The 25,619-nt window shown below is 43.8% G+C and overlaps 2 protein-coding genes and 1 pseudogene across 2 annotated transcripts in view; 2 read left to right on the plus strand and 1 right to left on the minus strand.

Moving 5' to 3' along the window:
- Positions 1 to 253: 253 nt before the first annotated feature.
- Positions 254 to 25,619, plus strand: part of Serpine3 (serpin family E member 3) — a 27,527-nt gene continuing 2,161 nt past the window's right edge. Inside the window, exons 1-8 of the mRNA XM_021203424.1 lie at positions 254 to 303; positions 1,432 to 1,706; positions 7,303 to 7,536; positions 9,647 to 9,841; positions 10,973 to 11,171; positions 19,781 to 19,881; positions 24,373 to 24,459; positions 24,924 to 25,007. Coding sequence (XP_021059083.1) covers positions 1,445 to 1,706; positions 7,303 to 7,536; positions 9,647 to 9,841; positions 10,973 to 11,171; positions 19,781 to 19,881; positions 24,373 to 24,459; positions 24,924 to 25,007 — 1,162 coding nt within the window. The 5' untranslated portion in view covers positions 254 to 303; positions 1,432 to 1,444. The remainder of the gene's footprint in view (positions 304 to 1,431; positions 1,707 to 7,302; positions 7,537 to 9,646; positions 9,842 to 10,972; positions 11,172 to 19,780; positions 19,882 to 24,372; positions 24,460 to 24,923; positions 25,008 to 25,619) is intronic.
- Ints6 (integrator complex subunit 6) overlaps positions 14,532 to 25,619 on the minus strand; it is an 84,729-nt gene continuing 73,641 nt past the window's right edge. Inside the window, exon 19 of the mRNA XM_029541985.1 lies at positions 14,532 to 14,915. The gene's annotated coding sequence lies outside the window, so the exon portion shown is untranslated. The remainder of the gene's footprint in view (positions 14,916 to 25,619) is intronic.
- Positions 14,852 to 15,058, plus strand: LOC110325679 (annotated as a pseudogene).

Consider the following 25,619-nt stretch of genomic DNA (forward strand, 5'->3'; position numbering starts at 1 on the left):
GCCTTAGAAGGCTTGATGGGCATGGCTGGCTCTGTCCCCAAGGCTTACTCTGCTCTCATCTGGGCTTTGCTGCCTACAGCTGAGACGCTTCTCCTGGCTCCCTGCGAAACTTCCAGGCTCCAGGAATTTGGACGGAGTGGTAGAGACATCGCCGGCAGAGACGGCAACTGCCAGTTTCCTCCCTGGGATGTCTTGTGATTTAGAGCACATTCTGTTCCTACTCTTTTAAAAAGGGCAGCATGTTGATGCTCAAGGCACAAGAACAGAATCAAACAAGGAAACTACCATTTGATTAAAGAGTTGGTGAGTATACAACTCATCCCTGGTAGTCATGGCAGGACCCGGGTCACCAGGAGTCTGGGCATCAAAGTCTATTTGCTAAGGGTTGCGAGTGTTCTTGTCTCAGGAGCTGGTAGAAGCTGCACGAACTCTCAAAGCAGGACTTGAAGCTTTCACTAATGACCTTAGAGTAAAGCCTACTTTCTCTCTAGACATACACACCAATGCAAATCCCCACTCTGTGGGTTCCTAGGTCACGTGCATTTGTGTTCAGCCCTGAAGGGAAGAGTTGGGAAACATGGCTTTTTCTCTTAGATCTTTATTTAAAGGGAATTCCACTGAGCCCAGGGCTTTGCTTATAAGCTTGTATAGGAAGTGCTTTGGACTGGGTATTTCTCTCCAGATTGCTACTGTCTATCTGTTGGCACAGCCAATGAAAGTGCTCTGTTCCTCTCTTCTTGCTCCCTTCTGGATTCCTTTCCTACTCATGGTAGCCCCTCTTCCTGGGAGGACACAGTTCTGAGGAAGGGCTTTCTAGTATTATTGTTCTACTCTGTGGAATAATCTACTATGTAGCATGAAATCTAATATCCTAGGCCCAGTTATCCCATGTATCTCTCTGTTATTCTCCCCTTACCAGAGAGTCACTGAGTTCTCTAGAGCACAGCCCCCATGACTATAGTTACGATACCTCAAATGGATATGAGAATATCAACCAAGAATATAGAATCTTTTTAGCCTAGAAGATAAACTTTGAGTGTAGTTAATATTATAATGACTCATAAGAAACATGGCTCAGCTATAAGCAGGCTAAGTCCTAGGAAACCATAGGATGCACTTTTGACATTTCTTTTCTTAACATAACGACTTGTTTCACTATAACCAGGACTTTTCCAAGGTCACACATACATTAAGAGGAGCAGATCTTCCAGCACGGGGTTGAGTTTTCAAAAGGATCCCAGCCCAGCCAAGCAGCCTAGACAGGTAGGAGCATGGTGGGTAAGCAAGAAGGTACAGCGAGACTGTCCTTTGGGCCATACCTGGCCACTAAAAACAGAGCCGGGTGCCCCAGTTCCCAGGTGATGAGCCTTGTCACCTTGTCATCCCTGTCACCAGCATTCTCTTTGTGCTTCTCCTCCCTCTGAACTGCAGGTGTCCAGTCTCCATGTTGCCTCTCCTGCAGCTCACCCTCTTTCTTCTCTCCTCCTGCTTCTCAGCAGGAGGGGGCAGCCCCCTCAGTGAAGGCCTGTGGCTGCTGAAGACTGAGTTTGCCCTCCACCTCTACCGGAGTGCAGCAGCAGAGAGAAACAGGACAAACTTCGTCATCTCACCGGCCAGCGTGTCCCTCTCCCTGGAGATCCTGCAGTTTGGAGCCAGGGGCAACACGGGCTGGCAGCTGGCAGGGGCCCTGGGCTATACTGTGCAAGGTAAGAAGAGGCTTCTCTCTCCTGCTTCTCTCTCCCCCTTCCTACTCCACCCCAGCTCAGGAGCTTTCAGCAGGGAGCTCAGATCCCAGTGTGCACAGGGACAGAGACATGGCCATTCTTGAAGCACTCAGACTTTTACCATGGCTGTTCTTGATTGCGGGGACTCCCTTCTAGCCTCATGGCAATACCACAGTTTTGAGTCACTGCCCCTTTTAGAATGCTTGCTGTGGCTGGGAGAGGTGGGGAACACCCTCTAAACATTCACTAATGGCCTCAACAATCCTTTTGAGTTGGTGATTTCATTGGCACCCCTATTTGGGGAAGTAGATAGGCAGAGGGTGGAGACAACTTGCTAGGAGTCACACAGTCAATAAAAGGCAGGGCTGGACTTAAATGCACACTCTTTAGACCCAGGACTATGCTTTTTTTCTTTTTCTTTTCTTTTTTTTTTGAGGGGGGGTGGTGGGTTTTTGGTTTTGGTTTGGTTTGGTTTAGTTTTTTGAGACAGGGTTTTTCTGTATAGTCCTGGCTGTCCTAAAACTCACTCTGTAGACCAGGCTAGCCTCGAACTCAGAAGTCCACCTGCCTCTGCCTCCCAAGTGCTGGGACTTTGCTTTTTGACCAACATATTTTCATGAGTCTGAGGTTTCTGCCAGCTTATATCTACATACTGTTTCTCGAAACAGTTCTACTAACAGCAGAGAGTCTTTAGAACACAGCTCAGCCTGCGTTGACCTACACGGGTGATGCAGCTCAATACCTGAGCAGCTATAAGTTAAGGCTAACACGGCCTTCCCTTCTCAGTCTCAGAATATGATGTCAATATAAAACTTAGTGTTGGTGGCTGAGGCAGGATTTCCTAGTTCCAAGTCAATCTGTTATGTAACAGGAACCCCATCTCAAAACAAACAAAACAATGAACATCACTAAAACTGGCAGGAGTCGTCTTTGGATGAATTGAGATTTGTCAGAAGGCACAAGAAATAATGCCAACTCAGCCTGGCCACGGCGTCCTCTGGGGGTGGACCTTTGAGCTAGCCAATCAAAGTTAGCACTCAACATGTCTGGCACCAGGTGACCCCCCCCCCCGTGTCTGTCCTCAATGCTAAAACATTGAGGACCCTGACCACTGCTAAAACAAGTCTTATAATCCTGCTGGACAACTGATAGGCTGTTCTCTCTAGGGACAACTGAAACCAAAGATAGTGTTTAGAACTCGGTCATTCTCAGCAATTAGACCACAGCAGCATACATGTCCACAGGCTCACTTAGAGTCAGTCCACTACGATTCATCAAGTGTTGTGGTGCTCTTGCAATATAGACCACGGCTGGTCAGGAACTTGTCTGTATATGAGGAGAACTCTGAAGGCAGCAACTCTGTCTGGGAGAGCCATACATGTAAACAAGGGGGTGAGTGCCACCTGGTTCTGTGATTCCGCCGAGCAGGTTGGAGGCTCCCCAGAAGAGAATATATCCAAGCTGGTCAGGAAGAAGAAATGTGATTAATACAGAGAAGGCAGGCACTTCTGCCTTCAACAGAGTCTCACACAAGTCAGGATGAAGGGTCTTGGTGGGACAAAAGAGGGTCAGATCTGAGACCAGATCCTATCATGGTATCTGGTTAACAGGTTGATCATGCATGATGACATGATCAGGGCTTCCACAGAGCCCATTAGATATTGTCCAGATGATAGGAATTCTATGCAAGACAGTGATCCCCTTAATTTCCTGAACCACACGCTGCTTTGCCCTTGTATGGAGCCACCATCAGCTAGTAATAACAGGAGCAGGCCATCCTCAGACTCCTCTTTAGCATGCTCTCCATCTCAGGTGCACTGTGCCTGCTTGCAATTATACAGCAATGCCAGCTGCCTGCCACAACCCGGCCTTTCTTTTAAAAGGTAACGCAGGGCTGGAAAGATGTTCACAGCATAGCAGTTACTGCTCATACTTCTTTTGCAAACCCAAATTTGGTTCTCAGCACCAATGTCAGACAGCTCATGAACACTTGTAACTCCAGCTCTTAGGAAATCCAATACTGTCTTCTAGCCTGTGTGGACATTACACGAACATATACATAAAACTTAAATTTTAATATATTCTTTATTTTTAATTTAAATATAATTTCCTCATTTTCTCTCTTCCTTTTCTTCCCTCAAATCCTTCCCCTGCCCCCGTGCCCCTTCTTGAAATCATGGCTTCTCTTTGTTATTGTTTTACACACACACACACACACACAGATAGAGATATAGATGGATGGATAGATAGATAGATAGATAGATAGATAGATAGATAGATAGATGCAATCTGTTTAGTACATTTAATGTTATTTGTACATGTATGATTTCAGGGCTTGGCCACTTGTTATCGGATGACCAATTAGGGAGAGGCTCTTCCCTGGGGAAGGCTCTTCCTTCCTCAGCATTCCTTGGTTGCCTGCGGTTCTCTGTCTGGCGTTCGGGCCCCCGAGCTTTCCCTTCTCTATTAGTGTGTCTGCTGGAGTTGTGCTTGTTCTGATCTTGTTTAGGCTGCCATATTGCTGAGATTTCATGGGTAAAACTTCCCGTCATTTGTAGAAGACACAATCTCACAACAGATTTCTTGGTCCTCTTACACTTTTCCAGCCCCTCTCCACCTTATTTGCTTCCTATACCAAGGATGATGTCCCTCTTACTGAGTGAGCCTTAAGTTCAATTAGAGAGCTATTGGTTACTGACAAGATATGAACGAGTGCCACTACTGACCCTTGGGGGGTTTGTGCCATACTGGTCATTTTCGTGGTTCTGCTGGGTAGGACTATTTACTGGCTGCTCTCTTCCCTTGGTGACTTGCGTGGCATCTGCTAGCACTGAAGGCTCGTCCTCAGGGAGGAGGCTTTGAAGTCAGATCCAGCTCGGGTTCTCTGGGTCTTGTGTCCATAGGGAACACACAATTTCTGATTGCTTCAATGGCTAAGCATTTTCATTATCCTTCTAGGTAAATTAATGAAAACATTATAGCACATAGGCCCCAGAAAGGAAGAGCTCCCATTCCAGGAAAAGAGCCCTGCTTTGGAAGGCATATGTGGAGTTTTCTTTTAGGACCACGTCATTTGAATCCCACAGGCTAACACAAGAGGTAAACGGCTCAGCAAAACTCAGCCGGCCCAGGGGCAAGTGACAAAGCCAGGGTTCAAGTGACAAAGCCAAGGTTCACGTTCCAGATTGTTGATTCCAAATCCTGAGCTTTTCCAGACCGCCTAAGCCCCACTAGGGCCAAGAAGCAGATGTATACATTTGTAAGTTCTCTCTCCCCCCCCCCCACACACACACAATCAGAGGCAGCTTCAACCTCCCAGTCCAACCCCACCGGCTGGTGAGCACCCCCACTGGCCCCTCTCAGAGTTCTTGAAAATTAAAATATCTGTGTTCGGAAGACAGGTCTCACAGTTTGAAGTTTTATGGGCAGGAAGACTCCAGAGTCCAGAGCCTCCCAGGGTCTAGAACTTTGCAGAGTTCAGAACCGTCCAGAGCCCAGGCCCACCAGCCTGGGAGTCACCTCTCAGACAAGCTAACAGGGTGATTTTCTTTTAGCCGCTGCGGGTTTATTTTCTTCTTCTTCCTTTCTTCTCTCGGCACCCTGTTAAAACCACCCAATTATAGGCCCTCACCCTCCACCATTTTACTCTGGCAGCAGGAGGCTGAGCAGAAACCAGCAGTGACAGCTTCCTCTTGGAGAGCCTTGTCCCCATCCTCAGGCCACTCACCTCTGCCCCTCTAGACACCTTTAGGACAGCAGTTCTCAATATGTTGGTCACAGCCCCTTTGAGGGTCAAAGTGATCCTTTCCCAGGAGTCAACTAAGACCATCGGGAAACATAGATATTTATATCATGATTCCTAAGAGTAGCAAAATTACGATTATGAAGTAGCAAGAAAAATAATTTTATGGTCAGGGGTCACTATAGCATGTATTAATATCACAGGTTGAAAACCGATGCTCTAGAATACAGGCAATATAGCCCCCAACTCCCCCGCACCAAACTGACATGCTCTACAGCTCCTGTTCATCTGGAGAACAAAGCTCTCCCAAGCAGAGTCTTCTCAAACCCAGCCATTCCTCACGCTATGGGCAACAGGACGAGGATACAGTTCTACCTCCAACATGGTGACTCTCAGCATATGATGAGTGGGCCTGTCCCTCATCTGCCTCCTCCCTGTAGTAGAAGGACCATAGCCCTTACTTCAAAGCATCACGGAGAGCATTCATTGTAACCTAAAAGTCTGGAGTGTCCTGTGCAACATTTGTAGACACCATAAAGCCTGAAAATTTTATTCTAACACTGCACATTCTGGAGCACACATAAGGACTCTCCTCTGTGTGCAGATTGGACAGGGACAAATCCGCTCAGAGATCCATGTCCAGCCCATCGCTCTGCTACTTCAATATTTCTGACTCTGGGAGCATTCGTCTCGGGCTGTATTGTTAGTGCAGTAAAACCCGGGATGTGAGACCTCGGATGAGACCTACTGGCAAGGCAGCTCTCTGACACCTGATAGACTGATCTGGGGAGGGGAGCCTTCGTTGAGAAAATGCCTGCATTGGATTGGCCTGTAGGAAAGTCTATGTGGCATTTCCTTCATTAATGACTGATTTGAGAGGACCCAGCCCACTGTGGGTGCTGCCACCTGGGCAGGTAGTCCCAGGATGTGTAAGAAAGCAGGCTGAGCAAGACACAGGGGGCAAGCCAGTCCTCCCACAGTTTCTGCTTCAGTTCCTGCCTCTAGTCTCCTGCCTTGAGTTTCTGCCCTGACCTCTGTCGGTAGTGGACCATAAACTAGAAGGCAACATAAATCCTTTCCACCTGACTTGCTTTTGGTCATGATCTTTATCACAGCACCGAATTCTAACCAGGACAGCAGCTCCTCAGTCACTGCCCATCCTTGCTACAATACTGCACAGAACTCTCTGGCTTCCTGTTAGAAATTCCACCGTGTCACATCCCCAGGTCTAGCCTCTCCTCCAGAACTCAGCAATGTCCCTGAATTAAGAAGTCAAAGCATGCTGGGCGTGGTGGCGCATGCCTTTAATCCCAGCACTTGGGAGGCAGAGGCAGGCGGATTTCTGAGTTCGAGGCCAGCCTGGTCTACAAAGTGAGTTCCAGGACAGCCAAGGCTATACAGAGAAACCTTGTCTCGAAAAACAAAACAAAAAAAAAGATAAAAAAAGAAGTCAAAGCATGCCAGGCAGTGGAGGCACACACCTTTAATCCCAGCACTTGGGAGGCAGAGGCAGAGGCAGGTGGATTTCTGAGTTCAAGGCCAGCCTGGTCTACAGAGTGAGTTCCAGAACAGCCAAAGAAACCCTGTCTCAAAAAGAAAAACAAAAAAAGAAATCAAAGCACAGCTTTGCCATTTCCAAGGCACTGGCAGACTCTCCTCCAGCTAGGTTTGTTTGCGATCTAGTATGTTTTCTGTCCAACTTTTAAGCTGTGGAGTTAGGTGGATTTTGACTAGGGCGGCTATGTCCTTTCCAGTGAGGGACTTTTGTGTGGACACATCTTCTGAGACAACCTGTTGGGAGCTGTGAAGGCCCTTATAAACACTCCTTTCTCACAGACCCAAGAGTGAAAGAGTTCCTGCACACTGTTTATACCACATTGCACAACTCCAGTCAAGGCACCGGGATGGAGCTGGCCTGCACCCTGTTCATGCAAACTGGAACACCTCTGTCTCCCTGCTTTGTGGAGCAAGTCTCCCGGTGGGCCAACAGCAGTCTGGAGGCCGCTGACTTCAGCAAGCCTAACAGCACTACCACAGAGGCCTCCCAAGTCACAGCCGGCCAGAGCACAGGTAAAGGAAAACTACCCTCTTCAGCAAGGCCAAGGGCTCAAAGAGATAGTGCCAGCCATCATTTGTCAGAAGCCATGGTGAGGTTCGGGGTGCCCTGAATTACAGCAGACGTTGGGATGGCAGACCTACCCTTGAATGTCACGCATGTTCTGTGCCCCCTCTGTTCCTCCCTCTTTGCAGCTTAGCACAAGAACACACGTACATGCACATACACACCTATCCTTGAGCACGCAGGCACAAAGAAAGGCGCTCCTCAGAGTTTACTACCTATGGACATACCTGGCGGAATTTGTTCCATGTCACTGTCCCTGGGCCATTTTTCACTAACCCCATGTGACAGCAAAATGCATCAGAGGCCAGGAAAAGTAGTTTCTGGGAAAGTCAGGTTAAAGAAAGACACACACACACACACACACACACACACACACACACACACACACACGTTTCCCTTGGTTCTGTTGGAACCTTGCCATGTGTAACGCAATCGTCACCACAGGTTATGGCTGCTATGAAATGGGCAGAAGTGGCTAACACCTGCCAGCCTTTTTTTTTTTTTTTTTTTTTTAGTGCCACTAGGAATCTCTGATTCTATTTCACTCGCCCATTGCTCCTAGAGCGTGGGTGCTGTTTCTCCATTTTACAGCTGGAGGGACTGAGACACCAGGATTGAGTTTCCTGCTTGCCCATGGGCCACAAAGCCAGGGTTACATTCTGATCCAGGTAGTTTGGCTGCATTGTTCTTGGTAAGCACAAAAAAGACTCAGATAAATGGAGAACGTTCAAGATCCAGGGTTGCTAAAAACAGAACAGCTTTGATGTGTGTAGACTGAAGGCTGTACTCCCTCAGCGTTTTCAAGTGTTCTACGCTAGCTTTGGCAATTGACTTTTTTTTTTTTTTGAGGGGGGTGGGGTTCAAGACAGAGTTTCTCTGTATATCCCTGGCTGTCCTGGAACTCACTTTGTAGACCAGGCTGGCCTCGAACTCAGAAATCCACCTGCCTCTGCCTGGGATTAAAGGCGTGCGCCACCACGCCCAGCTGGCAATTGACTTTTAAAGGACTGAGCCTTGGGACCAGAAAAATGGTTCAGCTGTTAAAAGAGGATGGATGACGTAGCACTGCCTTTAGCCCCAGTTCTGGAGTATCCGATGCTTGCTTCCAGCAGCCAAGGTTACCAGCTTTCATGTGCATATACCCACACCCAGCAAACACACAGACACATAGTTAAAATATTTTTTTAATTAAGGAGTGATTCCCTATATCCTCCTTGAGTTGTCAAGGGATCCACTCAAAACTCCAACATAGGTATGCTCAACTCCCAGCCTGGTCTTTAAGAAAAAGAAAGACTTGGTCTTTCTAAACCCCAGAGGCATGAGTATGGAACATATCTGCTCAGACTCAAGTGCAAGGCTCTTTTGTTGGATGACTGGGGAGATAGTGGTGTGTGACCAACTTCCCCGAACCTCACTTCTCACATCTGGGAAATTGAACCAAAAGCTGTGGCGATTTCTTCAAGCATTTAGGCAGAGCCTAGCACAGAGTATATTTATTAAACACTTGAAGGCCTGGGGCAGAAGCTGTCTCTGTAGGAATGATCTGCTTGCTCCTTCCTGTTCTTACATGAAACCCTAACCACAGCCCTCCCCTAAGTGTGTTCTGATCATAGTTATCCCCACATAGGTGTGGAGAGAGATGCAGCTCAGCAATTAGCAAGTCCCAAGGTGGGGTGACAGGGCAGTCTTCTCCAGTCAAAGAGCCTCATTCGTGCAAGCATTTGCCCGGGGAGACAATGCCTAATGATCTCTGGGAAATGACTCAACATAACCAGGGGCCATCCTGGGCACTCGTAGAAACAGGGAGGGAGGCCACACTGAATGCATGCTAACAAGAAGGCTATAATTCAAATTATAAGGTGACTCCCTGCCCCAGAGCAGAAGCTCAGTCATTAGGGACCCAGTCTGAATCCTGCGTTCTTACTTTCCATTTCCATGACAATAAATTATAAGCCATTGAGCATGGCCACTGTGGGTCCCTTGGCAGCATAAGGAATTAAAACTTTTGTAATAAACTAAAAACAACATGAAGCTGCAGCAAAACTCTTCTGTCCATAGGCGAAGGCCCAGGTAGCCCGTTGTGGGGCCAGGCCAGTGCCCTGTCTACTCAGCTCTCCATCACCAGCACCATGACCTTCCAAAGTACCTGGCAGAAGAGATTCTCCATGGCCTCGCAGCCCCTGCCTTTCACCGGTGCCCATGGGCTTGTGCTTCAAGTCCCAGCAATGCACCTAGTGGCAGAGGTCAGCTATGGTAAGGTCTCTTCTCCAAATTCATAAAGTTGGAGGAAACTCAGCAACATGGGCAAGAGGGGGAAGGTAGGCTCTGTTTTACAGGATTGGACGGAGACATGTTTCTATAGGGGTCTATTATCTGGGCTGTGGGTAGACTTAAAGTAGCAGGAGGCTTCTAGAGGGGCCTTGAATGATATGCCCATCTGGATGCTGAGGACACAATGCAGGTATCGGCCGACACACTGATTAAGAACATGTTCATGTGGAATCAAAAATACTTGGACCAAATAATTTTCCTAGAAGACACCTTCATGACACAACACCCAGCCAGGACCAAATAAGGGCTAAAAGGCCTCCAGACTAAAGGACCCCCTGGTCCTGAAATATCATTGCTCCATATGGCCCTCTTGCTTATGGTTATTTATCCCAGACAGCAGGGGAGGTTCCCAGTGCCAGCAGATGCCTGGTAGCCTCATGTGTGCTACGGATGCCAGCAGGCTCTGTTCTAAGTTTGAGCTACAACGTGCAGCGGGTTCACCTAAAACTGGTCTCCACCTTTCTACATTACCCCCAGCAGCACCAACCCTTTTCCAGGTCAGTGTGTTCCGCTGCTATCTGTCACTTGTCCCATCATCTCTTTCTATAACCACACTCCACCTGGCGGCCTGGACTTGTCTCTGCCCATAGACTTCCAGCTGCCCATCCTAAGACCGGTTTAGGTCACAGAAGTGATCAGTCTTCAAGTCAAATCCAGCCGGAATGTGTATTGTGTTGGGTCTGCAGAGGATTTTAAGAGTTGGGCATTTCTCACATGAAATGTAGATTTAAAGGCTTATCTTGAAAAGTAAGATGTAACACAAAGACCCTGAACCCTAAAATGCTCAGACTGGATGGCTCCCTAAGACACGGCCCTCAGCAGGTCCAGCAGCTGTGGATCCCTGAGTAAGGCTCTGTGGGAGATCTCAGAGAGCTTTAGGAACACTAAAGCAGCCATGTCACCTAATAGTTCCCAGTCTCAGATTGCTTCCTGAGGCTAAGGAGGGCACATCTTACTGTGGCTGTCTTGTAAGTCTGCTTACTCCAAGCTGTAGTACTGTTAGGTTTCCCTGGCTCCTAGGACGGAGCTAACTCCTAACCCACTAACCCTCAGGCCAGTTCCAGGATGCTGCAGGCCATAAGGTAGCTGCTCTAGAGCTGTTGTACCTGGGAAGAGTGGCCAGTTTACTCCTGGTGCTCCCCCAAGACAAGGGCACTCCTCTGGACCACATTGAACCACACCTCACAGCCAGAGTCATCCACCTCTGGACCACAAGGCTGAAGAGAGCCAGGATGGACGTGTTTCTCCCCAGGTGAGTGGAGACATCTTCCTTATGGAACAATTACCATGTTAGCCAGTAAGGCTTGCACTTAGAAGGTGGTCAGACTCAAAGTCCATCCTTCCACTGGGCTAACCTTGTCAAATGAGCTCTAACCAAGGAGAGGCTCCCTGGAGTTTGAGTCTATTCTAAAACCACTAAAGAGTAGATCACGACACATACACAGTTGGGTTCCTGGGAAGACCCCAAGATGAACTATTTGGCTCTCACTGGACTGACTCAGGTCTCTACCCACCTTGCTCCAGAGGCAAAGCCATGGTGGGATGAAGAAATGCAAGGAGGAACCCTTATGTACAGCTGTCATTCCACCAAAGCAAAGGGACAAGATGGCTTATGTAACTGAGAAAACATTTATGGAATTTTAGTCAGAAGCCAAAGGAAGACACAACAATTCAAAACTTTTCCAGGCATGGGGTAGTACAGCTGTAAGTACAGATAATCAGGATGATGGCAAATTCAAAGCCAGTCTGGGCTACAGAGTCATTCTGACCAGCCTGAGCAACTTAGTAAGAACTTGATCTGTTAGCTAATAAATTCAAAACTTTGGGTATCTGTGTTGAAAATACATTTGTTCTAGGTAGAGAGGTTCCTCTGTTGAAGAAAATTCAATAGGCATAAATATAATTTTGTTTAAAAAAAATCTAATGACAGTGCTAGATCTTATTTTCCAAAGCAAAGACATTAGTAAAATCCGTTGTTTACAGTATGGTTCTGTCTAAACTTTTCCAGATAATGAGCTTGTCTGGCAATTTGGAATCAGCATAGCTTTGTAGATCGGCACTAAGAGCATAGTGTTGATACCCAGGAGCTCGCCAGCAGCATATGAATTCTTTACCTACCTGTCCACTTGAGGCATTGGTCACACTCCAAGGCCAGGGCTCCCAGTGAATAGAGGCAAAGGCCTTGGTAGTACTCCCTCAGGCAGTTAAAAATAAGCCCATCTCCTAGAATAAAAACATACAAGGATAGACCCAAGGTGTCAGGGTCTATGTCTAAAATGAGATCATGCCAAAGGTGAACTGAAACCCAAGACAAAACCCCATCTCTCAAAGCCAAATGCTCAACCTCTATCAAAGCTTCTAGTCTAGTTGCTCTTGGGTATAATTAGTGCAGGAGGGAAGGAAGCTCTTGCAGTCTATATGGAAAGCATAGTGCAAGTGAAGAACTTGCTATCTCATGTGAAGATGAGTAGCTTGGCCTGGAGTAGCTAAGTCTTCCTAAGGAAGACTCCCAAGGAAATGATCAACTCCACAGAGAGAGGAGAATGGCACAATGATGTTCTCCCAAACCCTCAGCAGTGACCCAAAAAAAAAAAAAAAAAAAAACAGGACAGAGGAGAAAGAGGAGGTAGAGGAGGAAGAGAAAGAGAAAGAAAGAAGATCTGAGGGCCTCAGCAATGACTTAAACAGCCTTGTTCTGATGAATACAATCACTGCAAAAGTATCAAGCCTCTAATTCAAGACTGTGGTGGTTTGAATATGCTTGGCCCAGGGAATGGCACTAATAGAAGATGTGGCCTTGTTGGAGGAAGTGTGTCACTGTGGGGGTGGGCCTTGAGACCCTCTTCTTAGCTGCCTGAGAAATAGTCAGTCTGCTCCTGGCTACCTTTGGATGAAGATATAGAACTCTCAGTTCCTCCATGGCCATGCCTACTTGGATACTGCCATGCTTCCTGCCATGATGATAATGGAACCTTTGGAAGTGTAAGACAGCCCCAATTACATGTTGACCTTTGTAAGAGCTGCCTTGGTCATGGTGTCTCTTCACAGTAATGGAAACCCTAAAGAAGATGGAAACTCTAACTAAGACAAAGACTAATCAAAGTTTTGTTTTTAGGAAAATAAAGCCATTTATTTCATAAGCAAAACCAACCTTACACACACAGACACACACATTCACTTAGTCACTCCACACCAGACCACAGAGAAAAAAAACAATCAAACAAAAAGCCAAGATATAAACTCTTTAGACAGTGGTTCTCAATTTGTGGGCTATGACTGCTTGAGGATCGCATAGCAGATATTTACATTATGATTCATAACAGTAGCAAAATTACAGTTTTGAAGTAACAACAAAAATGATTCTATGGTTGGAGGCCACCACAACATGAAGAACTGTGTTAAAGGGTCACAGCATTAGGAAGTTTGAGAACCAGTGCTTTAGGGAATACACTGAAAAGCTAATGCTGCTTTAGGTCTGGATTTAGACATATAGCTTGAACCACGATAGATGCGATCAAGAGTTCGTTCATTCCCTTGCTTGTTTGCTCCTTAGACAGAGTCTCACTATGTAGCTCTGGCTAGCCTGTAACTTGCTATGTAGACTAGGCTGGCCTCAAACTCACAGAGATCCTCCTGCCTCTGCCTTTTATGGCAGGATTAAAAGTGGAGGCTACTACATCCCACTACACAGCCAGCTTTTGAGTAAGAACTTACCTCTAGCTCTCTCAAATTATTCATTTTCCATGCTCTATGCTCATTATACAGGTCTCAGTGAATGAGAGGCCAATGTGGAGACCAATGCAATGTTACATGTTACTTGGCATGAGTCCAGTGGGTGAGCTTGAGTTTGAACATCACCAAGCAATATTCTGAGGTGACCTTTGAAGCCATCTTCCAGAGTAATTATTTATTTATAAAATTAAATGCACAAGGAGTTAGCTTTCGTTAAGAACATGTAATCTGTTAAACAGTCAAGAATGGGTGCTTATAGGACACTTGTATCCATAATCTCACAGTCATAGCCATGCTCCACAGAGAAGACTAACACTGCCGAGTAATATACTTAATGAATAAAATGCTTGCTTCTGGGTAGAGACAGGAGAAAGCTGAGAACATTCACAAAATTAGATAGGATATTGTACTAGCCTGCATTGTATTGGTTGGAAAAACAATGTTGGAAGTTAGAAAGCAGTATGTTTAGAGATATAGAACAGCCCAAGCTAGCCAAGGCTGCATAGTGAGACCCTGTCTAAAAGACAAACGACAAAACCCTGGTTGTGTCTACCATGGTTCAAGGTATCAATCCAGATATAAATCAGTTTGCTTTTCAGTTTATTCCCTAATATGTTAGAATATAATCCTTCCACACACACACACACACACACACACACACACACACACTACATATAATATACACATTTTATTCAGCTCACAGTTCTGAATCTCTCTGCTCTGTATCAGGACACAGACGGTGGCGTCACAGTGGCAGAAGCAGTCACAGGGCAAGAAGGGAATTGACAGAGATTTAGGATCTGCCTTTCTCTTTTGCATAGAGTCCCACTCTCATGAGAATCAACAGCAGAACTATTTTTAAACCTCCCAAGGGCTGTCCAGACTGGTCACCTTCTATTAGGCCCAACTTTCCAAAGGCCCCACCAATGCAATACCACTTACCCAAGAAGCCAAGTTTCCAGCACAAGAACCTTTGTGGAAACACTCAAGTAATATCCCAACTACATAACTCACACATCCAAAGTGAGTCTTGCTCCTCCTTGAAGAGCCTGCTGGTTATCATGAGGTGCAACAGTTTCCCAACGATATTTCCTCACTTTCTTGTTAAAATACAGGATATAGCTTTTTCTCCCCATTCTCTTCAGTTCTCTCCTCTGTGCGTGTTTTGGGTGTGGGCATCCAAGCCAAGTGCCTGTCACCATGCCTCGGAAAACTGAGGAAATCAGGGGCTTTCTGCTCACAGGCCGGTGGAAGGATACCAAATCTGTCAAGATCAAGAAGAACAAGGATAATGTAAAGTTCAAGGTTAGCTGCAGCAGGTACCTTTATACACTGGTCACCACAGACAAGGAGAAGGCAGAGAATCTGAAGCTACCCCCTGGTTTAACAGTGAAGGAGCTGACATGAACCAGACCTCTGTATTTGACTATTAAAAACCCTGAAATATACATATACATATATATACATATATATATATATATATATATATATATATATATATATATATTGCTTATAAAAGTTACTTTTAAAGTGCACATTGCACTGGGTAAGGTGGCAAATGTCTAGGTAGGTAGGTAGGTAGGTAGGTAGATGTATGGATGTATGGATGTATGGATGGATAGCACATATTTACAGCATTTTGCAGCCACAAATAATAATTTTGATTTTTTTGTTTGAGAAAATGTTTTATATAGCCAAGGATAACCTTGAACTCTCTGATCCTTCTGCCTCTGGATCCCAAATAATGGGCTCAGAGATGTGCACTAGGGCCTTTGATTTATATAGTGCTGGGAATCAAACTCACAGTTTCATGCACACTAGACAAGCATTCTATCAACTGAGCTCTACCCCCAACTCCAAATTCTAAAAGATGTTTACCACCAGCCGACCATGGTGGTGCATGCCTTTAATCCCAGCACTCAGAGGCAGAGGCAGGTGGATCTCTGTGAGTTTGAGGCCAGCTTAGTCTACAAATTGAGTCCAGGACAGCCAGAGCTTGTAACACTGAGAAACCCTATCTCAAAACAAAACAACAACGACAAAAAAAAAAAACCAAAAAAACAAACAAACAAAAAACCAAGCAAACAAAATGTTCATTAACTTAAAAAGAAACACACATTCATTGGTCATCACTACTCAGTGCTAGGCAGCCACTATTTTACTCTCTCTCTCTCTCTCTCTCTCTCTCCCTCTATGGATTATCTCTTAGGGATTTTTCATGCAAATCAACAAATACAATGTTAGCCTTTTTATTGGACTTCCCACTGAGCACACAGTTTTAATATTTCATCTTTTTAATGACTGAATAATATTCTAGTGTGTGGATATACTATATTTTATTTAAGCATTTTTAAATATATTTTTAATTGATATGGAATAACACCCCCCTCATTCCAGCCACTCTCTTTTGAGTCTCTCCTGTGCTCCTTCTCAAATTGTTACTATTACATATAGCAACCATTAACTGCTTGTAGCTCATTTTTTGTTTTGTTTTTCCAGAAAGGTTTTCTCTATGTAGTCCTGGCTGTCCTGGATCTCACTGAGTTTATAGACCAGGCTGGTCTTGAACTCACAGAGATCTGGCTACCTCTGCCTCCTGAATGCTGGGATTAAAGGCATCTGCCACCACCCTCTAGCATGCCTGTAGTTCTTTATCTAGGGGTGTGACCCAGTGGAAATTTCCCCCTTCCATGTTAAGAGGCCCATTGAAATCATCATTGTTCTGGTCTTGCTTATGCAGCCAATCTAGAAAAGACTGTCACGTGATTGCCTACTTAAACTTTCTCTCAAAAATCTATGCCTATTTTTCACGAGTTTTGTTCACTCTTTGGATTTTTGATCTACTGTGAATTAATTACTGTAACCTTGACAACTTTAGTGCCAGGGGACACCAACCTCCCTTACTGTAGGAAACCTACATGTAACTTTTACCCCCACAAAACTACTACTAGCCAGTTCTTGACTTCTCTGATCCCAAAAGCAAGTAGTTATACAATATGTATTTTGTGTGTGATATGTATTATGCATGGCTAAAAATAAATGAGACCCACAGGAGGTCATGTCACTTTCACAAAGGCGATCAACGTAGCATAGTAGGGGCACTGCAGATGTTTAACAAAAGCAGCTGTAAGGTGATCACACACTCATGCAGTTATGACTCGACAGCAAATTTACATCTGCTCACATTTTCAAGAGTGAAAGGTGCTGCATGTGGCAGTTTCTAAGTGTAGGTTAAGCTTAACTTGTTCTAACAGGTTTGAACACATCTTCATGTAGTAAACGGCAAATTAGTCCATACGTTTTATGTGTCTACCTTTAGTGTTATTTTTCTTGTCTGCATAGGCTAGCAAAACTCAATAGGCTGTACCTCTAAGGTTTTCAAATTGTTGCAAACTTTCAAAAGAGAACAAGAAAAATCTATGTGAAGTGGACCTAGGCAGATGAAGCCCATGCTATTTGAGAGTCAACTGCATTTGGTGTAAGCGGAGGCCAAGTCTTCATGTAGTTGTACGTGGGGATTGGCCCAGTATCCTATAACATTTGCCTAAAGGATCTTTTTTTTTTCCTCCATCATAGTTTCTTGACATCACATCACTCTCAAAATTAATTGCCAAATGCATGGGTTTATTTCTTACTGATTCCATACAGGTAGATTCTAGTAGATTCTAGATTCTTGTAGTGTTGTATCATTCTGGCTCTTAGAACTCTAGTCAGTCTAGAAATCAGGACGTGAGTCTAACTTTGTTCTCTTCTTCCTAAAGAGTGTCTTATAAGAGCAGCTTACCAGTTTCTCTCCAAAGCAAGCAGGTTGCCATTAGATGCACTTGTGTGTGTGGCAGCCAGGGAGTGCTTTGAGATTTGGATGTCTACAGTTCAGCTCACTGTTTCTTTGACAGTGTTTTGTGCTTCTGGGTGTTTATGTAATACTTAAAGCTGAATTTATTTCAGTATTTGGCTTATTTCCTATCCTCCTGCACAAGGCTAAACAGAAGTGATAGAGTTGCCATCCTTGTCTTGTTCTTAATCTTCGATGGAAAACTTGAAGAAAATATCCAAGGTGTGGAGTTGTAGACTTTCTTCATCATATTGAAAGTTACTGCATGTCCCAACTTGGCTGAGCCTTTGGGCTTTTTGTTTGTTTGGGCATTGGTTTTTGTTGTTTTGAGGAGTGAGGTTCAAGCAAGCTAGGCAAGTGCTCTATCACTGAACATACCTCCAAGTCCTCTTGTTTTCTTAATCACAAAAAGATGCTAGATTTTGTCAAAGCCTTCTCTACACCTGTTGAGATGACCATATGATCTTAATCCCTTACTTTGTTAACAAATGTGTCATCTTATTACCATGTAGAGCACACCTTGCATTCTTGAGTTAAGCTCTGCTTGGTCATGGCAGGGATTTATAGATGCTGGACTCAGTTTGAACTTATTTCCAGTCGATCCCTACTATGTAGTTGAGAATTCATATGGACTAAGGCTTTCTTTTCTTGGGATGCCCTTGATAGTTTCTGTAAAGGGCAGGCAGCTTTCTGGTTGTTGTTTCCTTGAGTTCAAGTGCCGCCTCATTCCTTCTAGTTCTGCTTCCATAGCTGTGCAGGGACATGTAATCACACCTCACCTGTCACTTTTAGTGCACTAAAACAGGATATTATTTAGCTTATCACCCACCACATGGTCAGCTTCAAACAGATTTTAACTTTCTCAATATTACTGAGAAACCACAGTCAAAACACAATGCTAAGTGCACAGGCTACACTGAGCGTTGTGCTGAACACTACAAGAATTTTCATTTATCACACCATTATTTAAATTCTACTGCCACCGTGCCTATTTCTCAAAGATAGACAATAATATAGGGTAAAGTAGCTTGCCACTGAGTCTGTAAAGTAAGAAGTCCCTGGTGAGAGGAATCAAACAAAAAAGCCAGGTCCATAGCATTAATCATTAACACTTAGCATTTGTTTTTTGAAAAGGATGTTTTCTGTACTTACAATTTCATAAGTGAGCCAAATATTTTAAAAAATGTCAACATACCTTTTTTCTAAAGTTATGCATGGTTTATACAAAAGACAAATTATATTTTTCTTTCTTTTTAATTTTCAAAAACAAATAGCAGCAGCATCCTCTTTGAAGGCTTGCTTCTTGGATGGCTAATGTAAATTAGGGCTTTGTCCTGGGGACATGTGGGTGTGCTGATTCTTTCTGCTCTCAGTTGTTTACTGGGCAAAAAAAGGCTGAATTCCTTTTCTGCTGCATATCAAGGGCACATACTGCACACAGTAAACATGAAAATGTGTTACATAGTAGAGAAAGCTATACAAGGGGCTATATAAGGAACTATAGGTATTTACATCCACTGTGTGTGAGATTCTACCCAAATATGAGGAGCCAAGTGAGAGTGATGCTGGCTGGGCTGGCTCCACATTCCCAGAGCCCAGATTTGAATTGAGGTGCACCACATACTCGTTAGGTCATCTTGGGCAGGTTTCTTACTTTATGCTCTGAATTTTCCACCTGCTGCCTAAGAGATAATAATAGCCATTATATGAAAATGAAGTAATTTCTACAAAGCTCTCATAGTGTCTAACACCATGTCAGCACTATTCATTTAATTTATATTTATCTTATTAATAAGAATGAGCTGAGGTAGCTTCTAGGTCATTTATGGTGTCATAAAGAATATCAATAGGAAGCAGACTTTTCTGTGCACCATGAGTACAACTATACAAATTGGACTTTAAGAACCAGGAGTCACAGGGCTGGGTAGGGGTGAAGCTCAAGTAATAGAATATTTCTCTAGCATGTAGGAGGTCCTGGATCTTATCTCTAGTACCATTTTGAAAAAGTGAGAAAACAGTTGAGTAGGAAGGTAACAGCTGAGGAATGGAGAGTTATTTAAAGGCAATCAGGGAAACAGAGCCATCCCAAATGAGTAGTATGGACAAAGCTGGGGGAAAGCCCAGAGGGGTCAGGTTCATCCCAGGTATGATTCAAGGGAAAGAACAATGAAAAGGGCAGTGGGGAGGGGGCCCAGTGTGCATTGACCTCCTGTTTGAACCTTATACTTCATGTGGTATGTATGAGAATAGTGTGAATTCTAAATGGCAACTGATCATTTGCCACTGTTTTGCAGGTTTAAGATCCAAAATCAGCTTGACTTAAAAAGCATTTTAAGATCGTGGGGTATCACTGATCTTTTTGACCCACTCAAAGCCAACTTGAAAGGAATTTCAGGTAATAATTATTCAATTCTTCCTATCTTTGCAGGGTACTATGTTTTGCCATACTCTAAGGGATCCTTATTGTTTCATAGTTTTTGACATAAAACACAGCATAAAAGAATAAAGGGGTTAACTTTGTGTAAGAATGTGGAGCTTCTGGTAAGTCACATTTTGATTACAATTGGTGGGTGATGGGTGCTCCTTGAGGATTTTGGAAACCACTTCACACTGCATCAAGTGGCCATAGGATGCAATACAGAGCCCCCCTTTGCCATGACCAGACTCCTCTCATGGAGACTGTAGGCAGCACCAGCACCTTCATTATGCCCTCTGCTATCATGCCAGCGTCATCCCGTTTCTACTCCTTTCCTGGTTGCATTTAATGCTTCCTGTCTTTTGAAATGGACTAAACACACACTTTTCCCTCACCCAGTCCTCAGATTCCCCATGCTTTCATGACGTTGTTCTAAGATTCATCCATGCTCCATATTTTCCATAGTTACCATGCTACTGCTAATCAATAGGAGCCACGTTTGCCTGTGATCTGTGCTTCCATCACACACCAAAAGGAAAACGAATGCTAACATCTACTTTGGGAACCTTAGAGAGAACCACTGGTTCAACTTCTGCCAAGCCAGGAAGTCATGGATTATTTCTATTCTGCAGATTATTTCATGGTCTGGAGACTGCCTTTACGTGATCAACTTTAAAGTTACCATTTTAAACATCAGACCACTGGAGCACATGGTACTAAAACTTTGGTCAGAATCCACCCTCTTAATCACAGAAAATAACAGGAGTTTGATCTTCAAGTCATGGCTTGTGCTTTAGATGTGAGCAGACAGAACCACCACAAGCTACTTATTAATAAGAGTAACAGGGAGTATCTAATCAGGGTACTAACAACTTGCCATCTTGGAGCTGTGGGCCTTCATAGTAGAGTGCTTGCCAAGCATGCAGAAAGTTCTGGGTTCCATCTCCAACATCACTCCCCCCCCCCCCAAACAAAACCATCTACCACTTACTGTCTAAATGTACAGGGATAGGTAAGACAATAGTCAAGTTTTGGCAGTGTTCACAGTGCTTAGTATACAATTATACACAAGGCAATACTGGTGGCTTAGTTGGAACTTTTCCTTAGTGACAGGCATGCTTTGACACTGCAGGAAAGGAACACTAGAACAAACAGCGTAATGATCAGAAGCAAGGAAGGAGCAGGGGAAGTTACCACATTCTACTTTCAATAACAGGCAATTATGTCTTCTCAAGGCTTCAGAGTTCAGCTTTGGTATCCCTGTGGCTAATGGAAATTCTATTACTCTTTTAGTCATCCAAATTAAAAATACGAGGGGGCTGGATTCAGTAGCCAGTTACAGAAGGGGGTGGGGGAAGTAACTTTGAAGCTATTCTTGGCCCTCTCTTCCATGCCATTGCATTTAATGTTTTACTCTTCTTCCTTTGTAATTCCCTACCTTACTCCCCAACCCCCAGAATCTGAGAAAAACATACTCAAATGTCAATATTGTGTCCTTAAACAATAGTGGTCTTCATCTGTATCTTGCAAAACCACGATAAGCAAAAATACCTGTGACCCACTGTTTTTGAGACAGAATCTCTCACTGGCATTGGGTTACACTGTCTGGGGCATTCAGCTATGGAACTTCCCTGCCTTTTTCCTTTATTGCCCCCCCCCCCCCAAACCCCAAGTGCTCAAACTCTTAAGCATGCACCTTGTCCTTGGTTTTTTACATGGGTTTAAGGAATCAAACTTGGGTGCTCATGCTTGTACAGCACAAACTTTACCAGTTGAGCCATTACCCCAGCCTATCACCAAGTTTTATGAATACCTACATGGTTTACATATAATGCAGTTCATTTACTTGTTTGTTCAAACCAACATAATCATAATCTCACAGATCTGGCTTCCTTAATAATCTAGCCATGTGCTAAATGTGGAGCTTGCATTCATACTTATTGATGCTACCCAATGATGATCTCCCACTATCAACAAATTAAGACCTGTCACCTGCTTCTATTAAAAAAACAGCTACTTATATTTATTAAAATTAATCTAAGGCTGTTTTCTTGCTACAGAGTTAAGTTACATCACTGGGATAGACATCAGGGGATTGGTGATAGCTAAAATTAATATTTTTATTGATGGTTTGCCAACTAATTCTTTCCAATAGCAAGACCACTCGTTCATGCCTGTACCCAAGTAGATTTCTGCCCACTCTACAGACAGGATCACTGAACAGTGTCATCATTCCTAAAGTGGAGAGCCACCACTCAACTTACCAATTGTATGACAATGTACTGGTTTAAAAACGTATTTATTGTGTGTGCATGCTGGAGTGGGGAGCACATGACCACAGCATACATGCGGAGGTGAGAGGAACTCTTGGGTTCCATGGATTGAACTAAGGTCATCAGATTTGTGAGGCAAGCCACATTACCTGCTGAGCCATCTCACCATCCCTGTCTGCAGAGGTTTTTTGTTTGTTTTTTAATTCGAGAAATGATCAGCCACCCTCTCTTCAATGAACAAGGGGTTACCAAGTTTTACAATACTGAGGAAACCTAACAAAACCTTCCAATTCAGTTCCAAAGCCAAAATCACAATTCACCTTCCCAGGCTACAAAGCATGTCTGCTCCTTCTTGGCATAATTTTATTATTTCAAAGCTCAACTGAGCCCACATGTAGCTCACCCTCCCTCCCAATCCTCTTTTATTACTACAGAATACATAGTTAGTGAATTGTTCCAATCTCCCTCACTGAAAAGAATAGGTAGATGCCTGTTCTGGGTAACCCATTCCCTGAAAGATCACCAGCAAGCTTTGACAGTTCAGGTGTTGTATATAAACTCAACACTTTTTGGAAACTATTTTAGCTTTTGCTTTCCTAAGTACCAGTCAACTTCAATTTCTGTCCATAGTGCAAGCTATATGCTACATGACCTGAATAAGTCAACTGTCTAGAGTGCATGAATTAACTTGAGCCACAATAAGTCAACACTGCACAGAAAGATGTAAGAAGTAGGGAAAGGTAGAGAAAGCAACCAACTACAGCTAGTTTGTGAGCCATCTAAGATTCTTCCTAACAGTTTCCATATACTGGGCTAGCTGCAATGATATATTATACACCCACTCTTCATTTCTTAGCTAACTGAAAAGATGAAGGTAAGCAATTAGCTCTTTCCAAAGGAAACCATTGTCAGGGACAAAAGGAGCCAACTAATGTCCAGCCTGTTCTGATGAGGAAGGAGCTGAGGTCCAAATGCAGACCATTTGTAAATGTGTGGCCAACAGCATATAAAAGAATGATAGCACCTACCAACCAGAGGTGGGGATTAAATCCTTGCTTAAAGAACCTTGTGTGCTTCATCCTTTGGATGTACACATCAACTACTTCCTTGACACATGTATGCACTATTCTGAAAGTTGGGCGTGGTGAAGTGAGCATGCCATAATTCCTACTTGCTACAACAGTCTAGGGGGTGGAAGGGGTAATCCCATATATGCTGACACAAACATGTAATGTAGGCACAGATGTTTGTAGTTGAGTATAATGTGCCTTCCAGAAAGTTTAGTTAGTAAACCGAGGTTAAAGAGAGGTGGAAGTGGCTTCAGGGATGAGAGCCATGTTCTGCAGTCCTGCTGGAGCCACCAACAACAAACTCACAAAAATCAGCAGCTCCAACAAAGTTTCCTAGACACAGGGATCCATTAACCTGCATCTCCCACATTTAACTCATCAAGGAGCCTGTCTACAGAACAGCGTTCAGATTCAGATTCTGAGGACAAATTTCAGGGAGACAATGCTAACAATTCAGAAAAACAAAGGCCGGAAAAACCCTCACCTTTTCTTGGTTATTTCATTAATGGTGTAATATTTCAATAGCCACATAACAAAAGGCCAATTACAGTCAGAATACAAGATAAAGGAAGAACACAGGCTAGTCTACAAAAATGTTAAGTCTTAACCAAAGATAAAACTTTCAGAGATGTGATAGTTGGTGGCATACAGGCTCTGAGTAGTCTAAGGATTATGCACAGACAATAGACATTTATTAGGCCATTCTTAGAATGGAGTAGGGAGGATGCTTAAGCTCACTGAACCAGCCCAACCTAGCCTACTGAAGATGCATCTATAGCATCCCACTTCTTACAATGATCCAGATACAGGATTTGCAGTGTTAGCTGACCAGAGGTTTCAGAGTGAAGCTGCACTCATTTAATCATATGGAAATGTTCAGACAATGTGAAAGTAATAGTAATTATGAGATTCAGGCTCTACTAATTTGGGGGAGGTCTTACTATACTAGTGAAAAAACCCTTTGAGTTGTAGAAAAATAAAACTTGGCAATTTTCTGTACAATTACTCCCTATATACTTGTAGCACTGAATGCTCCTTAAGTTTTACTTAAAGAGTCTTCAAACATATACACTATGTGCACAAAAATGTAAACAAAACTCTTTCCATTTTTGTCATTTGTGAATTAGGCCAAGATGGCTTTTATGTTTCTGAAGTAACCCACAAGGCCAAGATGGAGCTTTCAGAGGAGGGTACCAGGTCATCTGCAGCCACAGGTACATTCAACACTTAGCCCCATGGAGCTGCTCACCAAGATCTACCCTTGTTATGTCTGCCCAGTGACTCTCCAGTTATAAACCATACCACTTAAGCCCAAACCCAGTGTGATGTAGCATTTTAAAAGAAATGAAAGAAAACAAAATCTTATGAAAACCAATGATACTCATTTTTAACAAGTATCATTGCCCCGTCAACAAGGAAAGGAATCATACAGTATTCCACTTTCAAAGAGAGAGCTATGTCATGGAATACTATTTAAAAAAAAAAGACACAGGAATGATTAAGTAGTATCTTTCCTCTTTAATTTCCCAATTTGCACTCCTATAACACTACGCAGTAGAATGTCATTAAGATGCTGTTGATTCCTTAAAGACACACATCAAGTTCTGCGCCTATGTTCTGCATCTATGTTATCTGCATAATGCTTTTCAATGCTGACAGGGCCTGTTCTTTCTCACAGCCGTGCTGCTGCTGAGGAGGTCTCGGACCACTGCTTTTAAAGCAGATCGGCCCTTCATCTTTCTTCTGAGAGAACACAGCACAGGTACTGACTTTTTAAAAAAAACTTGATTCAGACATTTATGTCCATCTCTAGCAATTTACGTTTATTAATCTATTATAATCTCAAATAAAGGGAATTATTTCATAGTACAAAGGAAACTTTTCCTCCATGTCTTTTACTTTTGCATCTGTTTATTTGTATAGCTAATGCTGATTCTTTTTAGTTCAGTAGACTTCTGCTTCTAGATAGATTTTAAAAAGTCATGAAAACAGACTTCTATCAAATCTTGCTTTTCGTGCTGCTGTCCTAATATTTTAGAAAAGATGGTTTCTTCAGGCCAAGATGATCAAGAGCCAGACTCTAGTATTTTAGTAATGCACAGATTCTATACTGTTTGCTGTCGTTCTCAAAAGCTACTTAGTACTCCTAGTACTTTGCACACACAACAGAACAGCGTCTCACTGAAAAGACGGCAGACTCAGGTTAGCTGAGCCACCAGCACAACAGAGCAAACAAATGTCTCTCCAGCCAGGCGTGGTGGTGTGCACACGCCTGGAATCCCAGCACTCGGGAGGCAGAGGCAGGCGGATTTCTGAGTTCGAAGCCAGCCTGGTCTATAGAGTGAGTTCCAGGACAGCCAGGGCTACACAGAGA

Source organism: Mus pahari, chromosome 8, assembly GCF_900095145.1.
Source record: "Mus pahari chromosome 8, PAHARI_EIJ_v1.1, whole genome shotgun sequence".
NCBI lineage: Eukaryota > Metazoa > Chordata > Mammalia > Rodentia > Muridae > Mus > Mus pahari.